General features: G+C 41.8%; 1 protein-coding gene across 38 annotated transcripts in view; it reads right to left on the bottom strand.

The window, feature by feature from the left end:
* The window catches only part of CACNA1D (calcium voltage-gated channel subunit alpha1 D), a 187,129-nt gene that overhangs the window by 119,283 nt on the left and 40,594 nt on the right, over positions 1-27,252 (bottom strand). For all 38 annotated transcript variants that reach the window (XM_083489143.1, XM_083489150.1, XM_083489153.1 and 35 more), the window contains exons 4-5: positions 3,920-4,059; positions 440-582 (exon numbers count right to left, since the gene is read on the bottom strand). In XM_083489143.1, the coding sequence (XP_083345269.1) occupies positions 440-582; positions 3,920-4,059 (283 nt within the window). The remainder of the gene's footprint in view (positions 1-439; positions 583-3,919; positions 4,060-27,252) is intronic.

Raw genomic sequence — 27,252 nt, 5'->3', positions numbered from 1 at the left:
GACACCAAAAATAGTAGCCACATATCTAGTTCTCCCTATCCCTTCAGCATGGTCTAGTAGAATTTGCCATATCCTCATGTCATAGCTTGTTTCCACACATCCTAGCAGTAGGAGGAAAACAGAAAATAATCTGAGGTCAAGAACAAGTAGGTTCCATTTTCAGAGACAGCTGCGTTTTTACTGTAGCATCTAGTTTGGCATTTAATTGATAGGATCAGTCCACAAAATCAATTCCTTTACCTGCTTAGTGAACGTTTATCATAGTCACACATACCATCCCAAAACTTTAGTAAACTATTTTGAGTGACATCTCAAAATAGACATTATCAAATTAATTGATAAGGAAGGCAACATCTACTATGTAGTTTCATAGACATGGGGGATCTCATCTCTTCAGTTAAACTATTGCAAGAAAATAAATAAATAGATAATGACTCACTGGGCACTCCTGATACAAGCCGGAGGGGTCGCAACACACGAAAGGCTCTTAGGGCTTTTACATCAAAACCACCTGATTTCCCACTAGAATGGGCACCGTCTTCTTCTTCTTTGGTTAATTGTTCCAAAATTACACTAAACAATCTGGTAAACAAGAAATAAGAGATTTTATCATCTTTGATTTTGCAAGAAACCCAAAGTTGTTGTGCTACCCCACCCCCCGGAAAATACACCGAAAAACTCCTGAATTATACAGCTGTCAATGTGAGGGGTTTGTGTTTTAAATTATAAAAGAGCAATGATACAATGGTAAAAAGCTTCTGTTGCGGTTTGATAGACTGCTCAGGGTAACTCACATGCTCCACACAGGAGAGCTTTCAACACATACAAATAAGACATCAGATTTCACACCATTCCTTTCTTTATTTCCAGGAAGAAACTTGTTTGTGGGCTTGTGCCACAAAATATTTCACATAGCTTTATGTGCATCTTTCTTATTTAACTATTGCTCACCTCCTGTGATGTCAATGGCCTGCACAGATGCTGAAAACTTGAACTGTTCTACTTTGTTGGATGACAGGTTCAACTCGTGTACCATTTGGGGGTGGGGGGTGTTTCAACAGTTTCCACACAAAAGAGTAATTCAAATCATATTACTTGGAATTCAGCTTGATATTTCTAGTTCTACATTTCTGCAGCATGTTCATTGTCTGTCATTGCACTATTTTAGTCTAGTTCTCCCTGTTTTGCCCCTTCTGGTTAAACATTCCCAGATTAAGACTGCCAAATAACAAATATTGGGCCTATTCAGCAGGCTGATAAAGAATAATTAATTAATTTCTGAGGTAATTAATTTCTGTCCAACAGTGATTGAGTCTGACATCTTCACATGGCTCTTATCAAAGTGAACAAACTCGGGGGAAATTCTGAGAGCTTTTTTATGCTTTTCTATGGCTAAGATCACATTTTCCCCACAATAAAATGCTTTGTTTCTTTAAAGAAACATTTGTGCACAAACTCTTCAGTTATCATAAAAAGGTAAAGGTACCCCTGCCCGTACGGGCCAGTCTTGCCAGACTCTAGGGTTGTGCGCTCATCTCACTCTATAGGCCGGGAGCCAGCGCTGTCCGCAGACACTTCCGGGTCACGTGGCGAGCCAGCGCAGCACACAGAACGCCATTTACCTTCCCCGCTGGTAAGCGGTCCCTATTTATCTACTTGCACCCGGAGGTGCTTTCGAACTGCTAGGTTGGCAGGCGCTGGGACCGAACGATGGGATTGCACCCCGCCGCGGGGATTCGAACCGCCGACCATGCGATCGGCAAGTCCTAGGCGCTGAGGTTTTACCCACAGTGCCACCCGCGTCCCCCTCAGTTATCATAAGGACCCCAAATACAATACCCACCTGCCCCACTTTACAGAGAAGAGTGTTCTAACTGAAGGGCTGTCAGAAGACAGGCCTCTATTTAAAGGTGTCCTCTGTTTTAAGAACAGTCAATTCAGGTGTGGTTTAAAGGTAAAGAGTCACAAGAAAGGAGAGCAGAAAGGCCTTGAAGTTGCCCATCAACAGTTAGCTTGCTTACCACGTGCTAACAAGGCATGTAGGTCACCTAGTCATAGCATTCCCCCACTATAGTGATATTGCATTTCTACTTAAATTATGAAGGTTATTTTCAAATTGGCAGATATACATATATACATATAAAACAGCATATGAATATTTTATGCAAATCTGTCTCCTCTTTTTGACACTGTGTAACTTGACATCCTAGACCCAAGAGAACTCAAAACAATAAAGCACATTCGTAATAAAGTAAAAAATGAGAACAGTGAAACCTGTATAAACAAAGTTTTTTATAAACAAAGTTTACAAAAAACCCTACCCATAGATAACAAAGTTCAAGCTCTTGTGCTGATTGTACCTCACGTTACACACACATGATTCTCTGCAGAAACATTACTTCTGTACAGTGGTACCCCGCAAGACGAACGCCTCGCAAAACGGAAAACCCGCTAGACGAAAGGGTTTTCCGTTTTGGAGGCGCTTCGCAAAACGAATTTCCCTATGGGCTTGCTTCGCAAGACGACAGCCCATAGGGAAATCTCCGGGACAGCGGGGAAGCGCAGCGCGTCTTCCCCACTGTCCTCGGACCTCCTCCCGCCGCCGGACATAGGAACGAAGCTCCGATGTCCGGGGGGGGGGACGTCTCCTCCCTCCAACGGACATCGGAACGAAGCTCCGATGTCCGGCGGGGGGGGGGGAACGTCTCCTCCCGCCGCCGGACATCGGAACGAAGCTCCGATGTCCGGCGGGGGGGGAACGTCTCCTCCCGCCGCCGGACATCGGAACGAAGCTCCGATGTCCGGCGGGGGGGGAACGTCTCCTCCCTCCAACGGACATCGGAACGAAGCTCCGATGTCCGGCGGGGGGGGGGAAGTCTCCTCCCTCCAACGGACATCGGAACGAAGCTCTGATGTCCGGCGGGGGGGGAACGTCTCCTCCCGCCGTCGGATATCGGAACGAAGCTCTGATGTCCGGCGGGGGGGGAACGTCTCCTCCCGCCGCCGGACATCGGAACGAAGCTCCGATGTCCGGCGGGGGGGGAACGTCTCCTCCCTCCAACGGACATCGGAACGAAGCTCCGATGTCCGGCGGGGGGGGGGACGTCTCCTCCCGCCGCCGGACATCGGAACGAAGCTCCAATGCCGGGCGGGGGGGGAACGTCTCCTCCCGCCGCCGGACATCGGAACGAAGCTCCAATGCCGGGCGGGGGGGGGGAACGCCTCCTCCCGCAGCCCGGCATCGGATGGCTGTCCTGAAGACTTGGGGTGGGAGGAGGGTTTTCCTTCCCACCACCAACATTCAGAATGCTGTTCTGAATGTTGGCGGTGGGGAGGAAAAACCCTCCTCCCACGCAAGCCCCGGGAACAGAGGAGAAGCGCTGCGCGCCTTCCCCTCTGTTCCCGTACCTGTCCTGAAGGCTTGCGGTGCGGAGAAAAGCCCTTCTCCGCACCGCCAGCCTGGCAAGCGGTTTCCCTAGGAACGCATTAATTGATTTTCAATGCATTCCTATGGGAAACCATGCTTCGCAAGATGAAAAACTCGCAAGAAGAAAGAACTTGCGGAACGAATTAATTTTGTCTTGCGAGGCACCACTGTATAGGGAAAAATTAGCATATTAAAGAGCCCTAAACTTATTAAATTTTCTGGCTGCTGACTCACTGGGAATACAACAGCTTATTGGAATACAACAAGAGCTTACTGTATAAACATCACATTTCCAGGGGGTGCGGGGTGGGGAGTGTATGTGAGCAGAGCTATCAAGCATTTGACAACCATGTTGAAGTCTAGGAAAATTGAAGAAGATTATTTATGATGTCACTAGTGTAGAAACAGGCATACATACAAAATGAGGCAACGTTTTCAAGCATTTTAATATATTGAAACTTTATATATTGAAACTTTAAAAATCAGACTTACCCTACAATTACTATTACAAAATCCAGTAAATTCCATCCATTTCTAACATATGCATTGGGATGTAATAATAATCCATATGCTATAATCTTCAAAAATGTTTCAACTGTAAAAATTATCAGGAAGGCATATTCTACTTGTTCCTGTAAAAGAAATGAATTAAAATGGCAATCATTAATAGGAAACCAAAGTTTCATTTTTTTTATTTAAAACATTTATGGACTGCATCTCCAGAATGCTTGATGCATGTTAACAGTGAATGATAACCAATGCAATAATATCCATGTAAATTTATATCACTATTTACTAGTCAGAGGACCAAACACAATGCTCAGCAACATAAACCCATACACATATATTAATAAACTTAAGAGGAATTTTTAAGAGGGAGCTGGCGTTTGTCTGCAGACAGCGACTAAGCCGCTTCTGGCGAACCAGAGCAGCACACAGAAACGCCATTTACCTTCCCACCGGAGCGGTATCTATTTATCTACTTGCACTTTTACGTGCTTTTGAACTGCTAGGTGGGCAGGAGCTGGGACCAAATGGCGGGAGCTCACCCCATCGCAGGGATTTGAACCACAGACTTTCTGACCGGCAAGCCCTAGGCTCCGTGGTTTAGAGTCTAGACCACAGCGCCACCTGCATCCCTAGTGCAAGTTGCTTTCTTTCTAATCCAGTCAGCATGGCCAAAGGTCAGGAGGGATTATGGGAACTGTAGTCCAACAACCATGAGAAGGCCACAGGTTCCCCTGCTTGCTGTTGTAGATAGTTTGTGAAGACACAGCCCTATATTAAAACACGGTTTGCGGATAAACAAGTGCTGTGATGCAGCATACGAACAACACTGCCAGCACAACACCACAAAGCCTAATATCAAGCCAGCACGGCAACACCGTAATGACAGTGTAGGAAATTGATACCTCAACACAAATATTTAGAAAACGCGTGTAAGATATTTATTTTCATTTAATTGAATTAACGTTTTTCTGCACTCTGGTCCAGTAATAGAAGACTCCCCAGTAACAATGGCTTCCATTTACATTTCACTGGCAAAGGACACTGAACTGAAATCCTGGCATCAACTGAACTCTGAGCTACACATAGATAATCACAAATTAATTTGAGTAGAATTACTGAATAGAATAGTGACTAGTCAGGTAAATGATTACAACTCATTACACCAACATTGCCCCATCCTAAAACCCTCAGTTTCACATGGGGAGTTGTTGATTTGAAAAAAAATGGCATGAAACATCACAGCCCATATAAAAAAATTAGCTCAGTAGTGTCAGCATAGAAGAAAGAAGAGTAGACCATTCATTTTCTCCTTTTCTCTCTCCCTCTCCCTGTGAAATCCTACATGTTTTAAAGGGATTTTCACCTGGAAATGTTCCTTATGTCAAGCATGGCATGCTACAGGCAACTTGTAAGACCCATAGCATCTCCATTAAGCATTTTGAACTAGCTCTCATTTGGTCCACAAGACACAGACTGTCAAACTCACTCTTCCAGTCAGGAATATCTGCTCCTTACCTTAATCTACCTTCCCACTGCCCAACTATACTTGGATATCATTGCTGTAACAGTCCATTTAGGTGAAAGATTTGGAACAGGGCTGTGGTGTTTCTTGGTAGCACCTGGTACATGCATGTATGTATCTTTTGCCCCACAGAGTATAAGCAACATAAGAAGGACACCTTTAGTTGATAAAGCAGTGCAACAGACCCATCCTCCAGCTGGGATTGAGGATCATCCAGTCTAATAGAGTGATTAGCAACTAGATTGGTTTTATTAATTTTTTTTTACTTGTAAATTGCCCTGTTAACTTTTATTTGGCGCTACATAAGTAGTTAAAATCGTGTGTTTTTAATTGTGGGCCAATCTAGGATGCAGCATCAGGAGAAGCAACTGCATGTTCAGAGCAATGAAACATTGGGGGAAACAGTCCCCTAGGGCTATTTATGTTTGCTCTCTCTACCTCAACCTAATTCTTCTGCCAGTATAAGAATAAAGGCTGTGTTGGGGGAGCAGGATGCTGTTGCAAATTTCCAGGAGGTGCAAGATTACAGGGATGCAAGGCACTTACCCAGGATTCGTGTTTCCTTTGGAAATGAGGCACAGTGCAGACTGTAGTGTCTTTATGATATAAGGTGTATTTACACACACATAGCTACAGCCTTGGATTCAAGAAGAAATCAGCCATGGCTTTCTCTCTGCCTTTCCAGCCTGCAGCCTTTTTGCATCCAGCTTCTGGCTCACACAACTCTTTGCCTCTAACCTCTCTACTCTAAACACTGGCTTTATCTGCTGAGGGAGCCCCACCCATCCAATTGCTGTCTCTCACCCTTGTTCCCTTGTTTGCTTACTGGCCCATCACTAAGGAGATCAACTCAACAGAGGAAACTAATCTGGCTTAATTAGTGTTTAACACTTGCAGGATCCAGGAATTTAGAAAGGTCTAGCACCCTCAAACTCATAAAAATACTGAGGAAACTATGTCATAAATTACATATGAATAAAAAGTGGTTAATTGCTTGGTATAGTACTTGTGTCATATGACGTTTTCAGAAACACAATACTTTTAGTGGTTCACACCATCAGCTATGAATAATGACATCATGAAGGCACCTGTGTCTCCTCAACACAAAGAGCAATATTTCATCTCTACTACCAAACATTCAAGCTCCAGGGCCACAAAGAGGCAACCAATATTGCACCAATCAAATATTTTCAGCGGGCAGGAAAGCTCTAGGAATTCAGCACATTCCACCAACAAATTAGGAGTTCTTGAGGCCTCACACACCAGCTTTTTTTTTGATCCCCCAGAGTTCCTGTAACAATCCAAAAGAAGAGATGCCACTGACCCTAATCTATGGAGTAAATATTGTTATTCTAGTGCCTATATACTGCTATTTAATAATTTGTCAGAAGATATTAAAACCTCATTTTCATAGCAGAGGGATGGGCTTGCTTCCTTCTTATAAGCAAATCAGCTTAGCAGAAACTGAGTCCTCAGTAAGAAATCTTTTCCCCCCAGGCAGATGGTGCACATTAGTCATCATTTATCTTTGTATTTTCAAAATCTTCAAAGAAAATATGCAAAGCTGTGACTACATGAAGTAAGCACTGAAAGTGTGTTAAGAAGTTTCACAAAAATGGTTTTGAAATAAAATATGGATAGCTTGCAAAAAATATTTAAATTATAATGTTATACATTAAGGGTCCTCTACCTCTAAATTTATCTGCTGCAAGGACATCTTAGAGCTGGATTAATTTGCTACATTTTTTAAGTTCAACAACTTCATTCATAAAGTACTAATTTTCCAAATCCATGAATGAAGATGGGAAATCCTTAAGAGGAGTAATTCATCTAAGGGAAAAAGTCAGCCTCCTAAACTTTCTTATCCCAATGGGTGCAAAAGAGTATGCATGAGAATGTGCTTGTGGTATATTTTATTTTTATGATTAATATTTTTAAAAACCCATGGGTTTAAAGCAGACCAGTGAGGCTCAACAAAGTATAGCAATACTGGAATTGTCTACAATTGCAATGATTAAACAGTTACATCACCTATCACTTAATGTTTAAGTCAGTGGTGTGTGCTGGATTTGCACGCAATATTCCTTCTTACAAAATATTCTCCCACTTACAGTACTTGGATAAATTGGATAACTCGCTCTTCTGGGTGGTACAAGCATTCCACCCAGGGCCAGGCAGGGTAGTGATAGACCTATCTGTGGTCTGCTGTGACCAATTTGCAAAACATTTCCATCTGCTCTGACGGATATTAAGCAGAGGGACATTTCTGCGCAATTATTACTGAATTCGTCACTGTGTATCAGAACAAAAGGCATATTAACTGGCAATCTACTCACTTTTGACAAATGAGACAACCTGCCTATGAATTTCTGCTGTCAAAGGACAGTTTGAAATTGTTTGTTCTAAAATGGCTCTCATCCTGAGTTGTATAATTATTATACTTGTTCACTGTTTAAAAAACTACTAAATGCTTTGCTTAAAATTTCACCTAATCCAGGTGTTTGTTTAATACCTTTTATAAAAATGCTGTGTTTCTTAATAAAAAAATCACTGTGTTCAGATGATCGTATAGTGATTAAAAATATATTTGTAAATTGCTGTAACCCACCCGGGGAGGAGGATGGGTACAAAATAACAACATCAAGAAGAGAAACAACGACAGCAGACATAAGAATTTGAGAAGAACCTTTTGGATCAGCCCAATGGCCCAACAGTATTTCCTGAACAAATTCCTACACAACCTTAAATCTATTTCCAATTTTAAGAAATATTCTCCCCCAAGTAATAATTCATAAAATCACTGTATCACATTACCTCAGGAAGAATAAAAGTTGTGGGTTATACCTGGCCTTTTGCCCTGGCCTATGTAGCCCTGTGCCTATGTAGCCCTATGTAGCCCTGTTGCAACTCACCCACAAGCCACTCTCTTCAGAGAAAGTGGAAATCTTCCTAATGCACAGGCAAGCGGCACAACTAGTTACAAAACTGGCTGCCATTTTGAAATTACGAATAGCTCTCTACTTGAGCTTCACAGGGTGCCCCTAAATATATACCAAGCTTTGTGCTTTTATCATAGTATTGCAACTTCTTTTTTTGTTAAACCGGTGTTAATAACATAAAAAGAGCCTGCTAGATCAGGCCAAGTGCTAACCAGCATCCAGCATACCGTGCAAAATTCCTCAGATGAAAATCCTCAACTCCCCATTTTTGTCCCCCTACCCCGCAGAGCATTTCCACCATCACTACACCAACTAGACATGGCAAACACACCCTCCACCGCCCTGAGAAAACCCCTTAATCAAAATTTTATTTTTATTCTTTGGTAGATTTACAAAAACAAAAAAATCATACACACCAATAAATAAATTTGAGAAAGGGGCAAGATGAGACATGGATACACAAAGGATTTTTATAATAAAAAAAATCCTTACACTCCATTCACCCTTTCTTCCTGCCAACAGCGTTCCTGTCCTCTGCCTGCACCTCGGAGCCAACGCATCCTTGGTGGCAGCGGCCTCTCCTCCTCATCGCCCGTTCCTCAGCAGCCGCTGCAAGATGCCCAAGGGAGGAGGCTGGCAGTAGTGGCCATGGAGAGGCAATGGGATGCTCTCCTCCAACTTCCACTGCTGCCGCTTCTCAGGACAAGTGCCAACTCATCCTCCTCTCTGAGCTCAGCAGCAGTGGTACTGGTGGGTGAAATAAGGACATTCCAGGACCAAATCAGAAGCTGGGGTGGGTTTTGTAATTCTGGGACTGTCCCTGGAATATAGGGGCACTTGGGGGAGGATGCCTGCTGGAAATCAGCAAGCAGGCCCTCAGCACAAGAGCATTCTCCCCTCCTGCTGCTTCCAGCAACTGGTATTCAGAAACCTACTGTCTGTGACCATGGAGGCAGAACACTGTACTATAGCAGGTGGGGAGCTAGAGGCTTTCCAGAACAGAAACAGAGAGTGTGCCCTGCTTTAGTGAGACATGTTAAGTGTGCCATGTATTGTGATGCATGTTTAAAAGTTGAAAGAAAGATGTAAGGTCACCACCAACCCCTTCTCAAGGAGTTTTACCACACATTGTGCTTTCTATATACAAGGTATCCTCAGTTTTAATTTATGAAAGTCTGAGGTTAGAAATATAAATATATTACCACTGTAAAAACGGTTATTTTCCTTGTCCTTTTCTTATATAATCTTTTGAAAGCTGACTCGATGTTACTTGGTATGCATGCTCTAAAGAGAATGGAGCCCTCCGTTTTCATTCTGTAAGGTGCTGGCAGTTCTACAAAGGTTATTTTTAAAGATGCAGGGAGTTTACAACTTCCTGTAATAGGATTTGGCATCAGAATACAATAGGTTTATATGAAGCTTTAGCAGAGGCAGTGGAAAGAGACAGCACTAACCCTACTTAATATGGATTTGTTTAGCCATACATCGAAGAAAGAAAAGATACAGGTTTTGTAGTACAGTACTTATCTTTGCGGCATTTTGGCTTCACTGTTTATGATATGTGTGTGCACCACTTCCTTCTAATAGTGAACAGAGCTTGGAAGTGTTGAAATGATTTTATCTTTTAAAAAAGAAAAAAAAAAGAGCCACAGTGAAACAAGGAAGGTATCAGCATTCTATGTGAAGGGGTCCAAAATTTTCAGATATACAAAAAACTAATGTAGGGTGGGGAAACTAAAGGACAACTCCCCCCCCCCCGCCCAAACCCCCCCCCAGCCCAATGAGAACAGTGTTCAGTAGCCACAGAATGCCATGGGTTTGTTCCGGAGAAGGAACAGAAAAACAAGGGGAAAGGGGTGAGAGAAACAATGAGCATTCCCTGCTGCAACATTTTGTTGCAGGTCCCAGATCCCATCCCACATGGGTGTCCAGGCCCACCAACTGCGGATAACACTTTATGCATCCGAAGAAATGGGTTCCAGTATACAAAACCTTTTCTCACAATATATATGTTCGTTCTTGAGGAACTAGACATCAAGAAGCTTAGTTTGGTCAGAATCAAGTATAAACTCCCAGAACTAACATTAAATACATTACATCTGGTAAATGAGCCACCATAGCCACATATGTATGATTATCTATACAGTGGTACCTTGGGTTAAGTACTTAATTCACTCTGAAGGTCTGTTCTTAACCTGAAACTGTTCTTAATCTGAAGCACCACTTTAGCTAATGGGGCCTCCTGCTGCTGCCGTGCCGCCAGAGCATGATTTCTGTTCTCATCCTGAAGCAAAGTTCTTAACCTGAAGCACTATTTCTGGGTTAGCAGAGTCTATAACGTGAAGCGTGTGTTACCTGAAGCCTATGTAACCCGAGGTACCACTGTATAACAAAAATAAAGTTGGCTTTTCCACACCAAGAGTATGGAGTATTCTCAGGGCCCATAATAACAGAACTTCCTGCAGAGACAATCAATGATCAGTTCCTTTCCGTGTTAGAACAACTGACACCTTAGAATGAACCACTGATATCCCATACAAATATCTTAATACATAAGACTGGCATAGTTAAACAAAGAGAACATGATTTATATTGTGCAAGCTGCTCCTTTTCTATTAATTTTTTTTTACTGCTGTTAGCCCATATAAATATAACTAATCACTACACATCACAATTCTCCGGATGCGCCAAAAGCATAAAATAAAATAGAAATCACCCAGAGTGAACTCAGACTTTAGTCAGTTGTGGTTGTGTGTTCTTTAAAAAAAAAAGGCTTTCCTTTCTGTTTTTGCTCACTACAAATCTTATTTTGAGAAATACCTTAAGGGCTCAATCTGCAAGGTACTGAGAATCTCCCCAATAGCACTGACTGTTAACAGATAACTCTTTGAGTGCTTGTAGGATTTACTTAAAGAACAACAAAATGCGTTAATTAAAGCTGCTTCTTTTTGCTTACTGCTTTTCTTTTCAAAATTAGGATATGCTGAAGGCTGTGTTTTACTTGCATTCCAATGGAATACTTAGCACAGCATGAAATAGATGGCATCTCCTTTGTAGCAGAAGTGAAAGGTTGACTTCTGCCTTGGGCATCCTTTATTCTCCACTGAAAGCTTCAAGCTAGAAACTGAAGCATAACAATTGGACCTGCAGTGAAAAGTAGTGACATTCTAACAACTGTTTCCTCCAAATGATAAATGTTGTGATAAAAGCTGTTTAGAATTAAACAGCTATGTAATTAATAGATAAATTAGGAAACACTGAAGGAAGCACCAAGAAATGCTCCACAAGGAGCCTGACCTCCAGGGGGAGCGTTCTTCAGAGATGCTCAGAGCTATGCCAGTGGTAGGCACAGCTGCTGATAGGGATACTATGAAAGACAGAATGCATAATGAGAGAGAGCTTGACTTGACTTTTATTTGGTTCATTTTGATGGAACCTTGTGCCTTATTGTGGTATCAGCTCCCACTTAACCATCAGCAACACAGAACGCAAAATCCAACCTCCTGACCTCAAAGACTGCCAGAAGGCAAGTATTGATAAGCCACCAGTGACACTGGGGGAAACTCCCAAACCAGTAACTATATCTGGCAGGAAAGTTATCAACTCTTGCTTCATGAGAAACTTTTATTTTCCCCTTCCACATCATCCCTTTCATTCCCATTTTACACACAGAATTATGAGATCCAAAATCTAATTTAAGGTTGAGGTTTTGCATGGGCTAATCAGCACAGCATGGTTCCAAGTATACACCTTCACATCACTTTTAGATAACAACAATTAGCACTCCATAGCTATCACACCTAGCGATTTGTAAGATCACTATTGTATGGTTGCCTGTTGGTTTGGAAGGTGAAGGCATAACTCCACAGGCAAAGAAATTCCAAGCCTAACCTTGGAGCCTGGTCCCCTTCCATTCATCCAATTGCAGGATCACTCTAACAAGAGATGGTAACAGTATAACTCTCCTCCTATCCCTAGTTGATAACTAACATTATGCTCACCCACTTTCTTTTCTTGTAGATTAAGGTGCTTCAGGGGTGTATGGAGTGTTAGGGGAGGGGTAGTACCTCTTGTGGGGGACACATTGTGCTCCTCCTGGGGTAGTTTGTCCATCTTTGGTCCCAACCCTGCATTCAGCTCTCAACTGTGGCTCCTAGAAGCTGCCAGCATGCTTTGACTGGCCAGCTAAACCAGGTGAGGGTAGCTGATGGGTCTCAAACCCTCAATGACTTAGGGACTTCCCTTGCATGCAAAAACAGGCTCTGTCAGATTGAGCGAACAAAACCAATAGTGGGTCCGATAGTCAAGAAAGTGGTTTCTGCACATCCTGTAGAGGGAAGTAAGGAGCAGATGGGGCTTATCAACCTGGGAAAGTAGCCCATCTAGGAGAAAGAAAAATCTTAACCCTAAACCTCCACTGCCTTGCAGGATTTGGGATATCCCCACACAAATCCGGAATGGAGTCCCTCAGATGGTTGAATGGTGCCTTGTACACCTTCTTCCAGCAAGTCACTTCAGTGCTGCTAACGCAGTGGTTGGACCACCCCCATACTCTGATGCCTCTCAAGACAGATGAATGCCAACAACAAGGTCCTTCATTTCTCTAGATATGGGGACTGTCAATGTGTTAGGCACCAGTTATTTGTATGTATGCTCATAAGCCACTCCATATGAGTTACTGCATCTTTAATTTATGAATGCTTGCTTTCTCATTATTAACAACTTCTTTTTATGTAGCCTTCTGTGAGCGTACACTTTTAAGGGTATTAAGGACTAGATTAAAACAGTGCTTGACTGTTTCTCCAGGCAAAAAAATCTCACCTCTTAAGGGAACATGTTCAACAGATCTTATGTTGGGTGGACACACACTGGTGGATCCTAACACATGTGCAACAGATCATATGGATGGTTTTACTCCATCCTAGGGAACAGGTCTGGTGCATAGAATGCACTGGATTTATGTGGCCTAGGAAGAACTGGAGGAGGAGCAAAGCAACCACAATCTCCTTTCCAAAAGCTCCTATGTTTGGGGTAAACTATGGTTTGGCATAATTGTACAAGAAATTAAAATTACTGGGCCACCTGATTGAGACTGGGGCTAAGGCAGGATCTGTGTGTAAGAAAGTTAACATTATAGTCCCAATGACACCTCTCCCACCCACAAGCTACTATTTGCATCGGGAAGAAAGTTCCCATTGGCACCAATGGAACCTCCCCTGCCAATTCAAACAGAAGCTTCAGGGAAGAAATTTTTGTCAAGATCACAGCAGGAAGCGAATTAAGCTCCTCCTCTTCACCTATGGCAGTTCCAATCCTAATTAATACAGTTTCTGAACGACACAATGTTAAAAACCCCGTGCTTAACATTACGTGTACCGGTAGTTTGGCTCTAAGAACTGCTGTCAAGTCAGGAGAAGACTGCAAATGGTGAGAACAGCTCTGTACCTCGTATGTGAGATAGTGCAAAGCCAGCCCACATACGAAAAAGAACAACACAGATAAGTTAATGAAAATAACCTGCACATGGGGAAAAAGGAATCTACGCCAGTGTTGAATATCTAAAAACTGGCAGGAACCTATTTTTCAGGATAAACTGGATAAAAACTGGATTACTGAATCAAGTCCTTAATTTGTCCTTCATTCAGAAATGTCAACTAGCAGCTCTGCAATAGCTAGAGAAGTGACAATGTGTAAGATTTTTGTGTAGATGTCGTTAAAAAGAGCTGCACAGCATGCCAAAGAAATCACTGCACGAGTATAAAGGCAGGTTCCAAAAGAACAGCTGAGACTTACGTAAGTGCCTGTTTACTCTTACTTTCTAACAGAACAAAATGGAAGTTATCATCAGGATGTACAACAGTTATAAAGATTTCATGTACAAATACTGTCCAGTTAATATTACATCTGATACCGAAACACTGTGGAATCTTGTTCATCTCAGAAATCTCAGTCAAACAGCCATCTGATAACTGGAGGATAGATTTCTAATAATGTAGTTTATTCCCCAAAGGACCCGTGAGCTAAGAAGCTGCAGAATCTAGTAGGCTGAGATTCTCTGGAGGCTACATATTGCAACATCCATGATCCTTCCTGATTTCTGGTGTCAATTTGGTTACCTGATTTGCAGTACTATCTATCACTTTCTTGCAAGAAAAAACGCAAGCAAGGGTGAACATGATACAAGTGTCATGTTCTGTTCCAATCCCGAGGAGCACACCGGTCATGGTAGCAAGGCAGGTTGGTTGTTGCAGTACCACCAAGGGTTGCTCCTAGTGAGCAACTTCTTCTGGCAAGAGCACAAAGTGAACAAAGCCTATTGAGTGCCTGTCACCAGATACCTCTTCCATGATATGCCCCCTGCACTGGAGTACCAGAAACCCTTAAAAGGGACAGTCTTTGGGCCTCAAAATGAACATGTCTCCTTTCCTCCATGGTCTCCTATTTGGCATGCTGCCTCCACTGCTGGACTATCAATTTGGTGTGGGATACAATCAGTTCCTTGAGTGTAGAGAAAATTGCCAGTGAAGGTTCCATCTCTGGTTCTACAGAACCTGAATGCTGTGGCATCTGGTTCAGTGCACTCCTGACTTCCAGCTTAGGTATACCACCATCCACAGTCCAGAAACACTAAACTTATAGCCAGGGACCTGGTCCAGCTCTTCAGATGATGGCACTGCAGGTTCTGATGATGTCCTGGTCACTTCTGGACTCCGGACATTATTGCATGTGCAAAGTTAAGCATGTGGAAGAGAAAGTGGACAGAGTTAAGCTTTTCTCCTTCTGTCATAACATTACAATCCAGGACCATTCAATGAAGTTGAAGGGTGGGAGATTCAGGATAGACAAAAGGAGTAGTTCTTCACACAGTGCATAGTTAAACTATGCAATTCACCACCACAAAATGCGGTCCACCAACCTGGACAGCTTTAAAGGGGGATTAGACAAATGCATGAAGAATAAGGCCATCAATAGATACTAGTCACGAAAGCTATACAATTTCTCCAGGTTCAGAGGCATCAGGCATACCGTTTACCAGAGGAAACAAGCAGGGGAGAGTTGCTGGGCTCAAGTCCTGCTTTGAGGCTTATCCTCTGGTAGGCCACTGGAGGAAACAGGATGTTGGATTAAGTGGGCTTTTGGTCTGATCCCACAAGACTCTTCTTATATTTATGTGAAATGTGAGACAGTGAACATGGCTCTGGAAACCCAGTGCTTCTGCATGCGATGAAGGCTTTTGAATTCCCTGATTCTGGTTTTGTTGTTGTTTTACTGCAGTTGTTGCAATATCAAAGCAGCAAGCTCCCAGTGAGGTGTGTCATAACTAATGCAACAAAATTAAGTTCATTATAATTGAAAATAATTCATGCTGCCATATTTACTGTAACATGGGGTCACATCTCTAGGGCTATAGAATCCGCTCACATTAATTGTAACTGACACCTACTTCCTTCTTCAGGAATAGTCAGCCACATTACATAGCTCACTCCAGATTCTTTTAATATAATGAAAAATGTAAACAACGAATATGGAGTGAAATTAAAATTTGGATTAAAATATGTACAAGTTTCAAACATATACTATACCTACAGAATCACAGAACTGTAGAGCTGTAGAGTTGGAAGGGACCCTGAGGGTCATCTGGGCCAGCTCCCTGCAATGCAGGAATATCAACTGAATCATCCATGACAGATGGCTATCCAATCTCTGCTTAGAAACCTCCAAGGAAAGAGAGTCTACCATCTCTCCTGGAAGTCTGTTCCACTGTTGAACAGCTCTTGCTGTCAGAAAGTTATTCCTGATGTTTAGTTGGAATCTCCTTTCTTGTAACTTGAAGCCATTGGTTCAAGTCCTTCCCTCTGGAGCAGCAGAAAACAAGCTTGTTCCATGTGGTACAGCCCTTTAGATATTTGAAGGTGGCTATCATATCACTGCCTCTTTTCCAGGCTAAACATATCCAATTCCTTCAACTTTTCCTCATTATGCTTGGTTTCCAGACCCCGATCATATTGGCTGGCCTCCTCTGCACATATTCCAGCTTGTCAACATCCTTGTTAAACTGTGATGCCCAGAACTGGACACAGTACTCCAGCTGTGGTCTGACAAAAGTAGAATAGAATGGTACTATTACTACCCTTGATCAGGACACTATACCTCTGTGGATACATGAGCAGTAGTTTTTTTTGCTGCTGCTGTATAACATTGTTGACTCATGTTAAGCTTGTAGTCTACCAAGACGCCTAGATCCTTTTCACATGTACTACTGGTAAGCCAGGTGTCCCCCATTTTATATTTGTGCAGCTGGATCTTGTGCAGAACGTTGCTTTTAGGGAGGAAAGTGTTGGATCCAGAGAAGGATGATCAGAACTCTGTTCATGTAATGGATCTTTCCTGGTCCATACTCCCAATACAGGCTTCCCTCCCCAACCCCTGCAAAAAAAGTTGTTCCCAAGGGTTCAGAAGCTGTCCAAAATAGCATGTGACTTGACCCAAGTCAATTCAAATTATTGCTTTGCGCCAGTACTATCAATAAGTTCTACAGCAGGGGAGAGAAAGAAATGGAACTATAGTAACTAAGTTAACAATAGATTAAAACCCCTGTAGCAAGAGAGAGAGAGAGAGAGAGAGAGAGAGAGAGAGAGAGAGAGAGATTGCAATGTATTTGATATTCCTTTTCATTTCAGATTCACTTCCCTTTCTTGAATCCTGTCTCACCCTCCTTGAAAAGAATAGTGCAATAAATACCTGTCCTAAGGCAGCTTCTATAAATTTTACTGGAAATTGTAGTCATACATTGGTTCTTGAACAGCTTAGTTGACGAACAAATCAGCTCTCGAACGCCAAAAACCCAGAAGTAAGTTTTCTGGTTTTCAAACGTTCTTCAGAAGCCGAACGTCCAACGCAGCTTCTGCTTGAGTGCAGGAAGCTCCTGCAGCCAATCGGAAGCTGCGTCTTGGTTCTCGAACAGTTTCGGGAGTTGAAAAGACTTCTGGAACAGATTAAGTTCGAGAACCAAGGTACCAGTGTATTTCAGATCTGGCTATGGCAATAATATTTGCAATAATATTTGAATTCAGGAAAAGCGGATAATTCTCTTTCGAAGAAGGACCTATGTCAACATCAATTTGACAGCATTGTAGTTTATATTAATAGAAAAAAAATATTTGCTAATTACCAAAATCTCAATATGGGTTCCTTTTTAAGTAATGTCTGAGAACTTGAAATTCTAACTGTGTGAGCGACTCAGAGATCCAGTGGTATAGTAAAGTATACCAGTGGTACTCAGAGATCCAGTGGTATAGTAAAGATAGGGCTGAAATCCTGACTCAGCCATGAAGCTCACTGAGTGATCTTAAGCCACTCAGTGTCTCTCAATGTAGCCTTCCTCCCATGGTTGTTGTGTGAATAAAATGAGGGAGGAAACAATCATGTATGCCACCTTGAACTCCTTTTATGGGAAATATGGGGTATAAATATAATAGTAAATACATTTTAAAAACCTATTGTTAATTAACCTTACAGTTAAAAATAATCAAGGTACTAAACAATGGCGCTTGGACAATAAATCAATATCAAATAAAGCAGAAGAAATTCAAGTAGTGCAAGTAATTGGGAGTTAATTCCAAAGTTGGGGCACACTTTGATGTTCAAAGGAAAATTTTATTTACTACTTCCTCACTCCCATAATGAACGTGTTGCATAAAAAGCCAAACCTACATCCTGGTTTGGCAGGAATACATACATAACGTTTGAGTGTTGGTATCATAAAAGAGAGAACTTACTGTAAGTGCAGAATGGCCAGTGTTAATAAGGTAAAGTATCATTTCCTGTACTTTTTTACATTACATTTCCCTCTGAGTTTGAGACGCCTCCACCACCAACACCCCACTACTCCCATAAGAGTGTAAACAGTCTAGGGGGGGAAACAGTGGCCAGCTAAACTCAAAGCTGATTAGGGTGATGGCCTATGAGGGAATCGGCTGACCTACTCAACGTAAGAAGACTAGGGCACCGCTGAGAAAGGGAAGCTTAGGAGGAGGAAGAAGCTGACTAAGAGTCCCATTTAGCAAACACTATCAGTTGTCCAGAGGAGAAAAGGATGACCTAGGTGCTAACTGAGGTAAAACTGTTGGAATAAAGCCTCAGTAATATATACAGAACACCAGGAGGGCTGGAATTTGGCCATATACATTTAAGGCATCTATAAGAAGAGCTTACAAAGATGACCTATGGGTACTATCACACATATCTCTTTAAAGCTGGACTAAGCAGTATAGTCTAGTCCAGTAGTAACAAATATAATAACCGCTTCACTTTACATGAGTTCCTTCAGAACTCCTTATTCCTGAATTTGCCTGTTTCTGCCCTGATAACGAAGAAGTTATTCAATGGATCGGTTCTTGTCCTTACTGTACTATTGCCTGTTTAAGGGCAGCAGGCACCACTCCACACTGGTTTTCACCAGCTGGGATGGGCAGGTGTAAAGAGAGCAAGACGTGGGCCATATCATTGCAAGAGTCCCATCCACATTATCAGGCCACATATACTGAAATCGATTACACAAAGTATGGAAAGGCAACTGCATCAGACACCTCAACTGGAGTTGCGACAACAATGAAATCCAAAGCACTATGGAGATGAGCACCATGCAAATTCCTCATAACATGCTGCCAAGTGCTCACCCAGCCAACACTTGTGGTCAGCAAAACAACTTTGCTGAACAACTCTTTGAAGCATGCATTGGAAGCAGCATGTGAAGCTACAGTGCTTAAAAAGCACAAACACTGTGCTATGAAAATGCTTCTGGAAAAACCGGATATAGAACGAACACTTCTTTCTGCATTTGCTAATTCTATCTGTTTTGGGAGAAAGAGGAGGCATAATTAAGGAGGGCTATTGTTTACCTGTATCCTGCTCCAGTCTTTTTAAGCTTTCCTTGGTTAAAAATATCGTTACAGTCACAGCACAAAAAAGGGACCATCTGTCTCTCTGAATTGAATTGTGGTGTGCTTTATTTTTTGCTTTTGTATTTGTAACTTATCATTTATAGGGAATGGAGGGGGAAGCGAAACCGTGAGATGTCATAAAGTACTCTAAAATTAGAGAGACTTCCGAGAATCCAGGAATTGACAAAGCACATAAAGCCTTCAATCTGATGTCCTCTTGCTTAAAAGACATGGGCCACAATCTTATGCATGCTGATGGTTGTGTTTTGGCTGAGTGTGTGGCTATGTGGTGCTGTCTGTGGGTGAGAGCATGGCATAGCTGAGGGAGAAGTCAAAATATGTGTGGGGAATATCAAGCCCAGCTCAGTAGGGTAGCTGGGGGTGGCCACTTACCTTTGGGAGTGGCATGCTGGAACCCAAGATGGCATGCAAGCCCAGGCACTCCAGAGCCCAGCACGCCGCTCCCAAAAACAGTGCAGCCCAGGGCTGAGCTCACAGCATGCCAAACTGCTGCGTTCCCCACCCTCAGCTGCCAGAGGGCAGCCAAGAAGGACGTAACCAGCCCCACAAGCGGCACTGGGCCTGCAGCTGAAGGGCCCCTGTGAGTGACGCAGCAGCTTGCAGGCCCCACACTACCCAAAAAAGCAGTGCTGGGTGGCATCTGCTCCCGCCGCCTCCCCCTCAGTAGTGTGGTCTTTTGTTTTTTTATCAGAGATTTTCTAAGCATTGTAGAGAGTGGGGGAGTGTGATTGTAGGTGAATGTAAGGACATATGAAGAGCCAATGGCCCATTTAAGTGCAGCATCCTGTTCTCACGGAAGCCAACCAGATGCCTGTGATCCCAGTGGTTTCCAGCAATTCAGAAGCACTGCTGCCTCCTACTATGGAGCCAGAGCATAGCCATCGTGGCTAGTAGTCGTCAATAGCTCTCTCCTCCTAATCCTCTTTAGATTGGTGGCCATCACTGCATCTTTTGGGAGCAAGTTCCATAGTTTAACTATGTGCTGCATGAAGAAATACTTTATTTTATCTGTCCTGAATCTTCCAGCATTCAGTTTCCACAAGTTCTAGTGCAGGCTTCCTCAACCTCAGCCCTCCAGATGTTTTTGGCCTACAACTCCCATGATCCCTAGCTAGCAGGACCAGTTGTCAGGGATGCTGGGAATTGTAGTCTCAAAAACATCTGGAGGGCCGAGGTTGAGGAAGCCTGTTCTAGTGTTATCAGAGAGGGAGTGAAACTTTTCTCTATCCATTTTCTCAATTCCATGCATAATTTTATAAACATCATGTCACTGCTTCTCTAAACTAAAAAGTCCCAAAAGCTTAACAAGCAGTCAACTATTGATTTTAACTAGTTTGTTTTTATTACTATGTATTTCATCATGATATTTTAAATGTTGTAAAGCTGCCTTGAATCACAACCTAGGAGAAGGGTAGAATATAAATATACTAAATAAATAATAAAAAAGCCTTTGGTTGCAATCCTATGCACATGTACCTGAGCATAAGCACCGTGGAATGCAGTGACACTTATTTATGAGTAAGCATCCTTTCTCTTAATGAAATCAATGCTTTTCACTTGTGTTTCTAGAGTGTTCATCTCGTGTTGCTTTCGTACACACAGAAACAAATGTATAAACATAGCAGGAATTTAATGTGTGTTTGTGAATTTTACCTTGTGCGTGTGTGTGTGTTTGCATTTGGTGTTCATAAAAAGATGAACGTGTCTTATAAGAAAAACTGCACACACAGATATGGTACTCCTACACATACTATGCCAATGCTAAAATGTTTGTAAACAGGAGCTACCTCACCAAAATGCTACTCAAAGAAATCACTATGACAATAAATAAAACATTTAAGACTTCAGTTCCTTCCTCCATAGGAAGCTGATTAGACCAAACACTGAGGCATTACTGTTCCATTAGTAAAGAGTATCTTTGGGTCTATCTCACTTTAGTCATAGAAGGCCATGGTGTCTGAGACCGTCCCCGTTCAAACTCGAAGCTGAACGTTCACAAAAGCTACCCAGCTTTGCCATCTGGAGCTAATTGACAAAAGGGTAATAAAAGCAACCTGATTCTAAGGATTTGATGAAGAGGAAGGACATAAAGAGTACAAAACAGCCCTGCTGATCAGACCAAAAGTCCAAGGTCCATGCAGGCTAGCCTCCTGTTATCCCAGTAACCAATCAGATGCCTCCAGGAAGGCTACAACCAGAGCATGAAGGCAGCAGTCCTACTGCACTCCAGCTCCCTAGCAACTAGCATTAGTCAATGGCATACTGCTTCTAAACTTGGGAGGTTCCATATGACCATGCTTACGTACTGGTCATTGATAGATCATCTAAGCTAGTAGTTGACACCACAGCATGTGGCACAAAGTTTCATGTTCGTTGTGAACATAATGAAGAAGCACTTTCTTTTGTGTCTGTCCAGAATTTACTGCCAATCAATTGTATTGGATTACCATTCTCTCCCTGGCTTACTCAAATCTCCTTTCAGCGAAGCTCAGTTAAGAAATATGGATACAGAAAAGTCAGCCATAGGTATACATTTTATATTGCATATGTCCAAGCTAAGATTTTTTGCTGCTTATATGTTTACTATAACCTGTATTCCAGGTTTGAATACAGTGGTACCTAGGGTTACATACGCTTCAGGTTACATAAACTTCAGGTTACAGACTCCGCTAACCCAGAAATAGTGCTTCAGGTTAAGAACTTTGCTTCAGGATGGGAACAGAAACCGTGTGGCAGTGGCACGGTGGCAGCGGGAGGCCCCATTAGCTAAAGTGGTGCTTCAGGTTAAGAACAGTTTCAGGTTAAGTACGGACCTCCGGAACAAATTAAGTACTTAACCTGAGGTACCACTGTATGTTTGTTTTGTATAGTTCTTAAAAACTAATGAAATAATGTTACCCCAAAATTGCATTGGATGACCCTACAAGAGAGAAATTTCTTTATCCATGTTGTCCAGACCTTACATACAATTTATGAGCTTCTACCACGTCACTCTCTTGTTCACTTTATTCCTAAATTAAAAACCCCACCCCAAAGCCTTTCCTTTAAAGGAAAGGACCAAGACAAAATATGTAGACTGCTATGCATATTAGCAGTGCTATATGTACTGCATGTGTAACAGTGTTAATACCACACATTGTATATATCTTTTAGTCATGATATATCATCAACATTGTCGTAATATTTTTCTTCCAATGTAAAAAATTGCAAGCGCACATATTTTTAGTAACACAGAAGTGTTCTTATTGAAGCCATTCTTCCAGATTTTTTAAAAAAGTGAGTTATGGAGGTGGCACAACATACAAAAGAATTACCTCAAACAGAGAAGTCTATAAAGAAAAATCATCCTTAATATATGTTTTCCTTCAGGCAGTATGTGAATATTGGCTGGAATCAATAGCAGTAATTGGTCAGACTCAATGGAAATGCTGTTTTCACAACAATTCTTCTAGATAAAAACAATGTAATCAGTTTTGGATGGTCACAGCATACAAAAGAATGATATCCAGTAAACTATCTTTGAAGAAAAAATATCCTTAATATATGCTTCCCTCGGGTTGTGTGTGTTGCCTGGGAACAACAGCAGTTAAGAGTCTGCACACGCTCACCTGGCTGATTATCTGTGTGTGGTAAAGGAGCAGGAATGTTCACCCGTTGTTTGTGATGAGTAGTGTGTGGTATAAATCTGCAGACATGTAGTCTTGATTGTGCAGTATGTCCCTCTTTTCACTGAGGGCTTCTTTTACTTGAGCCTTTATGCGTAAAGGCCGCTCTACCACCATTACCACCATTACCTTGTGAGATTTATGACTGGACTGAATTTAATCATATGGATTGCTGGCTGTTTTAAACTATGTGTGATGCAGAGTTCTGATTGTAGAATGTGTGCTTCTAATTTTTAAAAAGTTTGGCAATATATAAAATAGATAATTAATACCAACTGGATGAAGCGCAAGCAGCATCTCAGGAGTTTATATAATTTGTCAACAATGGATATTAGCAACAATTATTATATTGTTTATGAGTTTGTGGGTGCCAGACACTTATAATCCCTGGGGCCAGCATGTGTTAGAATTTAATCAAGCCTTATGAATCCCTGGATTCAGCAAGTCCTAAAAGACAAATCAGGCTAGCTTCCTCATGAGGTAATCGCCTAGGGTGATGGGTCCCCATTAAGAAAGCAATGGAGAGAAGGCTTCTCTGCCAGATGGCTAATGGGTGGGGCCCCTCCTGCAGCTTTTAGATAAAAGAACAAAGCCGGAGTTGATGACAGAGTTCGCTGTAATGTGACCTAGAAGCAATGTTGCAAGCTGGAAAGCCAGAGTGGCAAAGAATGATGTTTGATTTCTGTTTGAATTCAAGGCTGTGGCTATGACAGAAGCAAGGTGATTATGCTGTGAACGCCTCCATTGAAGGCCCAGCTAATACATGTGTGTGTAAATAAACCATATATCATAAAGACACTATAGTCTCTGCTGTACCTTATTCTCAAAGGGGAACATGGACCCAGGGTAAGTGCCTGGAACCAGCATGTAACAGCATCCTACTCAGAACTGCATTTGATGGCCCACTACTGGTGCTAATTCAGCAATGCTTATGACAGGGGTGGCTAGCTTTGGCTCCACAAGAGGCTTGTGTCCCCCTGAAGGTCCTCCCAAATTTTCCATCTAATTCTTTTTATATTAAGACATTTAAATTATACACACACACACACACACACACACACAATTGATTGCTCCTAAGTCATCTGCTGTGATGCCATGAAAGCAAAAGTTTATTTGTGCCCCCTCAGAGGCCTTCTGAAAACCTCCTACCTTTTAAAGAAATTAATGATTGATTTATAATTTTAAAAAAATAATATTTTACTGACTGTTCCCATGGTTACCTCATTATGATACTTTCTTTCTGCCCCACTCCATTTGTCCTCTAAAAAAACAACTGCTTGGTCACATCCTACTTTGTCAGTGTGGTCCTCTGTCCTAAAAAAGATTAGCCACTCCAGATTTAAAAAAAATATACAATCACCAATTACTGCAGTTGTGAACATTCATTGTGCTTGTTTTGCATACTTTTAAGCTCTGCTTGAATGGTCTCAGACTGTACTTTTTGCACTTCACTGCCACCTGACGCCAGCTTCTCCATTTGTTTCATTTACATCTCTGTGCATATGTGCATGCCAGCTGAGGGCCAGCCTGAGTTGTAGCCTACAAAGGCTTACACCATAGAAAATACATTACTCTTGAAGGTATCACAAACCACTTCCTTTTTATAATGGTAAAATTTTGGATTTTGTACCTAACAAGAGAGGAAATTCTAAGAATTTAACAGCCATTTAATTTCACAACCCTTCAGAATTTTTCACATCAAGAATAAGGCTATGAAAGGCTAGTCTTCCTGCAGAGCTTTGGATATATTTTTATCCCCCTCTGTAGTGCATTGGTGTGCTGTTTTTTTCTTGTTGAATCCAGGAACCAAATAATCTCTTTATCAGTCTCACCCAGCTAATATCCAAGTTCTCCTCACCTTGGTTCTATAAGGTTTGATTCCACTGGCTATGCTCATAACAACACACAGGCTGAAGCCACAGCCAGATTTATTATGACTCTTCATAACTACATCTAATAAACTGAGTTCTAGTCCATGAAAGCTTCTGCCACAGTAAATCCAATGGTCCTTAAAGAGCCACCAGATTCTTTGTTATATCCTGTAGTTGATGACATACATTAAAAAGCTTTTTGCATATAAGTTCCATTGAAACTAATGGGGCTTGCACAAAAGCATGTTTTAGCAGACGTTCTTGGTAGATTATGCTGTGCATTTCCCCCCTCAAAAATAAACAAGTAGCAAGGGAAGGCTTCCATGGAATGTACTTTCTGAGCTGCCACTTCAAATAAACAGAGGACTTTAAAAGGTTTAACCAAAACAAATTTCTTAGAATGTGTGATGTAATCAGATCTTCTCCAAAATGCCTCATTGCCTTTAGGAGTTAGTTTTGAGTTTTTAAACTTATACCATGTTCACCCAGAGAAATGTAACAACTTAGGTCCTCTAAGCATGGGGAGGGGTTTGCATCTTAAAATGGTGGACTGGCTATTTTTTAAAATAACATTATAGATTTGAGCATGTATCATGCAGATATATTTTGGCATGATTTTTTTTTTTAATTAAGAGTCTGCTGCACTTGCAGTGTCCTTCCTTTCTATTAATTACAGCCAAAGTCAATCTGTTAGTGCCAAGAGGCTCAGGCTCTGAATGCTTCTAGAGGGAAGATGGTTGCGCAAATACCAGGAAGTCGAACAAGCTCACTTGCCAAGAACCAGTAGTAAGCACTTTGTGGACTGGCACAAGTCCACAGACAAGTGGTTCAAAGCCACAGTAGTAATGCATCCAGCAGTGATTTTATTATCATTAATATGCTATGCATAAGCAGGAACTTCACTGTTACATACGCTGTTATATGAATGTTTCCCAAATGGTCCCTCGATATATATTTTTAAAATTGAATTAAATGTCAGTTCCTTGTTATTTTAGAAAGTCTTCTTTATACAGGAATTCTACCAAAGTCAATTAAGTACTAATTGATAGAGAAAACAGTACTGATTCTGAACAAGCATGATTTTACATCTATATTTTAAAGTGGTCCTTTCTCTTCCTTGCCAATAATCTTAAAGTCATGTGAAGTTCAGAACCCTGAATTAGAATCTCAATTCACCACTTTGGATTGGATTTGATATCCCGCTTTATCACTACCCGAAGGAGTCTCAAAGCGGCTAACATTCTTCTTTCCCTTCCTCCCCCACAACAAACACTCTGTGAGGTGAGTGGGGCTGAGAGACTTCAGAGAAGTGTGACTGGCCCAAGGTCACCCAGCAGCTGCATGTGGAGGAGTGGAGACGCGAACCCGGTTCCCCAGATTACGAGTCTACCGCTCTTAACCACTACACCACACTGGCTCATTGATCTTGAGTGATCTTGTTGCAAAAAACCAAAAAAAACCTCTGTAGTCGAAAACGTGCATAGGAAAATTACTGACTTACATAGCCTTAAAATCTCTCAGAACAAAGCTGACTTGCAGCTGCAAGTGTCTACAGCTGGTTGGTAGTGGACAAAAACACCACCCACAATACGTGGAAGAGTGATATAAACCAGACAAATAAGCAGTGGAGGACCAACATTAGGTGTGGAAGGAAAGGTGGGTGCTGCTGCTTCCTTTAATAAAAGCTACTGTTCTTTTAAGAAACAATTGTGGGCTAGTTTAAACAGCCATATTCATTGCTTGATCTCTCAATAATTAATTACACAACACTTTTATGATTCTCAGCCAAATGTGTGAACTGATTCCTTTGAGAAGCACTGTGTTGTGTTTGGATTGCCTGTTAACTAAGCCAAAGTACATGTAATTGAAATAATCACTTATTCTTCCCCACCTACCCATGTCTCCACTTCCACCTTTCTAAATAAATAACAAGGTTCAATTAAACATTTAACCACACCTGATGTGACAGCCAGCAAGTGATTAATATTCAAATGTGAACAAGCCCTAATGAATCTTAATGAGTCCATGGTGCCTCAATAAAACAGAAGCCCCAGTACTCTAAACAACTGGATAAAATCTACAGGAGATCTACCAATCGTGGATACATGACTTGATCATTTTTACAAATTCTTTGGTATAGTGCCAACATAAGTGTATTTGGTTATTCAGAAAAGCAGAATCTTGTTAATATGCACCAGTAGTTTTTCAAACTCTGCTCTTAGGAGACTTGGGGTTCTCTGGAAATTTATGGGTGGGAAGAGAGAGCTGAAAGGTCTAGGTGACAGACAAGGTTCCGTGTGGAGTCAGTGTGGCCAATATCATTTTTTTTGTGTGTGGCAGTGAAGTTTGACCTT

Source organism: Podarcis liolepis (assembly GCF_965112155.1).
Source record: "Podarcis liolepis genome assembly, chromosome: 2".
Lineage (NCBI taxonomy): Eukaryota > Metazoa > Chordata > Lepidosauria > Squamata > Lacertidae > Podarcis > Podarcis liolepis.
The sequence above is the reverse complement of the archived record's forward strand: the minus strand, read 5'-3'. Positions and strand labels throughout refer to the sequence as shown.